The sequence below is a fragment of the Micromys minutus genome (assembly GCF_963924665.1).
Source record: "Micromys minutus genome assembly, chromosome: 17".
Taxonomy (NCBI): Eukaryota; Metazoa; Chordata; class Mammalia; order Rodentia; family Muridae; genus Micromys; species Micromys minutus.
In genome coordinates, this window is record NC_137952.1 from 49,363,478 (window position 1) to 49,368,152 (window position 4,675).

At 48.8% G+C, this 4,675-nt stretch overlaps 1 protein-coding gene across 1 annotated transcript; it reads right to left on the bottom strand.

Moving 5' to 3' along the window:
* Positions 1-716: 716 nt before the first annotated feature.
* LOC308431960 (alpha-ketoglutarate-dependent dioxygenase alkB homolog 6-like) lies at positions 717-1,438 on the bottom strand (the record flags this gene model as incomplete). Its single annotated transcript, XM_080931571.1, is given in 2 exon segments — positions 717-1,378; positions 1,381-1,438. Coding segments are annotated over 2 exon segments (714 nt in total). The 5' UTR covers positions 1,433-1,438.
* Between the last annotated feature and the right edge of the window lie 3,237 nt (positions 1,439-4,675).

The following is a 4,675-nucleotide window of genomic DNA, read 5'->3' on the forward strand; positions in this document are numbered from 1 at the left end:
GGAGTCATGCCCTCACCTTCTTGGAAAAGGCACTTTCCCCAGAACCAAGGCCACCACCTGTCACAAAAGCAAGGTGTTGACAGAGCAGGACAGATGTGGGCAGGGCCAGTGGGTATGACAGAGACATCCCTGAGGCCTGGCTGTCCCATCAGTCCTGGAGAAGGGAGTGCTTCTGTGTGTGGAGTCCTGGGGCATCTGGGATCCAAAGGCCTCCAGATCTCTAGCCTTTGTCAGTAGAGATAGAGGGGCAGAGAGGACAGACAGTGTGGTGGACTCTCTTACAGTACAGCTAGCAAGTAGAGATCAAGGGGAAGTTATTTCATATCTGCTATTCATGTTGTGAAATATTTAACCTGTTCCTTCAGGGCATTTAAACAGATTACTCTCTCTTATCCATTCTCTCAAGAACTATCCCTGCAGCTTCAGAGAAAACTCTGCCGGTTTACAGTGTTGAGTTGGCATTTGTACAGAAAGCAGCAGCCATGTTTGTCAAGAACTGCATTTTCTGGTTACAGAAACTAGCAAAGAATTCCCTAATGAAAAGGAAATATAGAATGGATATGTGCTAAGATCATTTTTTTTCAAGTTATTTTCTGTTTATTTGGAATGGTATCTTCTCCATGATTTCCACAGTTACTGGGAAAATAAATAACCCTGGACAGCTACCTCTGCCTTTGGGTTCCAAGGTCATGGGGAGAGTTGTTAGAGCCTTGTGGTCACTTGCTCAGCAAGAGGCTGGTGCGCAACACACGGGGCACGCGTCGAATGGTCAGGGAGACATGGGTGCCGGGTACCAGGTGGGCTCCAGGCAGTGCCAACTGGCAGGCAGTGGCATTTGGTGGCAGTGAGGTGACGTCCAGTTCATCCTCACTGGTGGCTGCAATGCCGTGGAGCAGGCGTGTGTAAGCCGGGCCCCGGAGCACCAGCAGGCTCCGTGGTTCCACCAGCAGTGAGGTGATGGACTGTTGAGTCAGCCTAGGCTGTTCTGTAGGGACTTCATCGTCTGGCCGTCGAGGTTCATAGAAATCAAGCACAGTATGGGAGCCTAGGCTGATGGTGCTGACAGTTGGGTAGTACAGTGGTCCATCTTCATGAGGCATGATGCCCTCCCCAGGCAGGTACTGGTTCACAAGGACATGGTTTGCTGGGAGACCCCCAAAAAGGCTGAGGTCAGACACTTTGTCTACGTAGCGTTGAAGCCATGGAGGGAGTCGCTCAGGGACCATCCCCCGGGGGTGGGGGAGCCCACCCCAGTTCTGAAGCTTCCTCCCAGACAGCTGGGTCCACTTTGGCTTTGGGGCATTGAAAACCTGTCGAAGCAAATACTCCTCCTCTTCCTTGGAGATGAAGTCAGGGACATAGTAGATTAGAGGTGGTGCTGTTCCACCCTGAATGGTTCCAGTGCTGGGACTCTGGCGTCCTGCTCCTCCATGGATGCCAACTCCTTGTGAGCCGCGTCCGTTCACAGCGTCTTCTCCAATGTCCAGACTCAACTAGCTCATCCTCACACCAAGATCATTTTTGTAAAAAGCATTTTTCAAGGCCAGGTAGTGGTTAGAGCACTTGTGGCCCAAGACCGATCTCCTGAGTTTTATTCCCAGCATCCACGGTGAAGAAAGAACTCCTGAAAGTTGTCCTCTGCTTTCCACTTGGCACCACAGCACACATGCACTTCCCTGAACATACCACACACTCACACAAACAAAATAGAACTTGGAAACACTGACTATCATATATGCATGTGTGTGGATATGTAAATGCCATGTCTACACTAACAGTTTGCAACTAGGACGCCGGTGTTCCCTAGGAAACATACAGCAGCATCTGTCATGACTGAGAGGTCATCCTAGCATCTAAAAAGGAAAGGCCAGGGGCCATCAGACATCCAGCCATGCACAGACAGTCCCACAACAAAGTATTACCATCTGATCTAAGATGTCAATTGTGCTGACTGCAAACTGTCCAGAGTGTACCTGAGAAACAGGTTGTATTAGTCACTTTCCTTGTTTCTGTGACAACACATCTAACCAAGACTTAAGAAAGGGCTTATTCTGGTTCACAGTTTGGGGGTCCAATCTGTCCTGACAAGGAAAACCCAACAGCAAGAGCATGGAGCTGCTGGCACACGGCATCTGCAGACAGGAAGCAGAGTGCAATGAATGCCAGTGTGGAGCTCTCCTTCTTTTTAATCAGTCCAGGACCTCAGCCCGAGGAACGGCACCACCACTGTTTAGAGTGTGTCTTCCCACTTGTTAATCCAATATATAAATTCCCTCAGAGGTATGCCCATAGGCTTGTGTGATAGTTTGTATATGCTTGGCCCAGGGAGTGGCACTATTAGGAGGTGTAGCCTTGTTGGAATAGGTGTGTGACTGTGGTTGTGGGCTTTAATATCCTAGCTGCCTGGAAGTCAGTATTCTGCTAGCTGCCTTCCGAACAAGAGGTGGAATTCTCAGCTCCTCCAGCCCCACCCACATCCGCCTGGATGGTGCCATGCTTCTGCCTTGATGATAATGAACTGAATCTCTGCCCTAATTAAATGTTGTCCTTATTAGAGCTGCCTTGGTCATGGTGTCTGTTCACGGCGGTAAAACCCTAACTTGTCTCCTAGGTGACTCTAGATCTGTCAAGTTGACGATCAATTGTGACCATCACGTAAGCTGACAGTTGTTCCCCCATTAGGTGGGGATCAAAACGTATAGGTATGCAAGAGTATTACTTTCCCTCGAGTGTCCTTCTGACCCACTGTGTGCTGAATTTCTTACTGACTGCAACAACTGCTTTTAAGAAGGGCGGCAATGGCTACGATGACTTCGATGACTTGACTACACACCATAATTTTCAAATTTCCTATTCTTGGAGGTTGGGGGGCGGGGTAAAGAAAGAAACAGGACCTGCATGTCACTGATACTTGTGAGGTCCATAGACCAGCCAGTCTTACTCCACATCCTCAAACTCAGTACTAGTACATCATGAGGAACCCCTGTTCCTCATGGGGATATCTATCTTCTGCAGGACATTCAGGAACATCCTTATTTCTGCTTCTTCGATGCTGACAGCTCCGTTTTCCAGATGTGACAGCAAAAAAAAATGTCTTCTACCATCTCCAGATGTCTTGTGGGAAGAGAGCAAGGTCAGACCTGGTTGGGAAATACTGTGATCCATCTGTTTGTGAAAATGCAGACACAAAGAGACCCCCATTCACTGGCCTCACAGATGTGTGATCCAGCTGGATCCTCAGGTACACATACAGCCACTCAAACGGGTTATCTCAAGTCACCAAAGGACTAAGGGTGTGGAGGAAGTGCTCAGATGTGGACAGGGGGACCACATTCCTGCCAGAGGTGTGGCTCACAGATCTCCGAGCAAGATGGGAACTTCTCAGCTTTCCTAAGCCATTAGACTCATTTCACAGCCAAAGAAGTGGAACAGATCGATGTGGCCAAAGTCACACAGGGAGTGATAATTGGTACAGGTCTAGTCTCCGCAACAGCCCCAGGCTATCCTCACAGACTGTCCGCAACCCTCATCCACTCTCTGGATCTTGGGTCCCCTGAGTCTCTTGGCACTTGTGTCTCAGAGCTGACTCTCCTAAGATGTGTGTTTTCTCCACTCACCTGAGAAGCTGCTACTCAGCTGTTCCCATTGTAGCCACATCTGCGAGGGAGGGGATTGCTACACACACACAGGGGCATCTCTCTAGGGTGTCTCCTTGGGGACCCATCATCCTGGTGACCATGCTGGTCATTGGTGACCTGCAGAAACTCTCCACCAGTGAGCGTGGAAAGGAGGAACGGCATGAGAATCGACTTCCTGGAGCACAAGTTTAGGATGAGAGCAATGAAGTCAGGCAGAGAGGTCTTGAGAGTTGATCTTAACTGTCAACCTCATATGACCTAGAACCAACTACAAGTCGACCTCTGGGCTTTTTGAGAGGGTATTTCCCGAAAGGATTAATCAGCCAGGGAGACTCCCCCAGAGTAGACAGTGCCTTGCAATGGAAGTTCAGAAATAAAAAGGTCAGAGGAAAAAGAGCATGGCTTTTTCCTGTGCACTTTTGCTCCTGGCTTATGAATGTATCCTCTCTTTGTTGCTCTTGACCTTCACTGACAACAGACTCCAACTTCTTTGGCAGACCAATGGCTCTCCAGCAATTCTCAGGCCTCAGCACCATATTGGAATTGCTGGACTACCCAAGACCAGATCATGTAAACCAACTATTTTGTGATACATAATTGTCTTGTTGAGTGTTTTGACAATTTAACACAAACTCACATCAGTTGGGAAGAGAAAATACCTGTCTGAGATTTTCCTGTAGGCAAATTTGTAGTGCATTCTCTTAATCAGTGAGCAGTAGCAGGGATCAGTGCAGTGTGCACAACATTACCCCTGGACTTGTGGTCCTGGGCTGTGTAAGAAAGCAAACTGAACAAGCCATGGCAGGAACCAGTAAGCAGCGCTCCTCCGTGATCTCTGTGTCAGTCCCTGCCTCCAGGTTCCTACCTTGAGTTCCTGCCTCAACTTCTCTAGACACAGGACTACAGGCTATTAAGCTGTAAGATAAAATAAACCCTTTCCTCCCCAGGTTGCTTTTGGTCGTGATGTTCCACCACAGCTCGGCAAAGTTCATTCCATCGGTTCTGTGCCTCTACAGAACGCTGGCTAACACAGACAT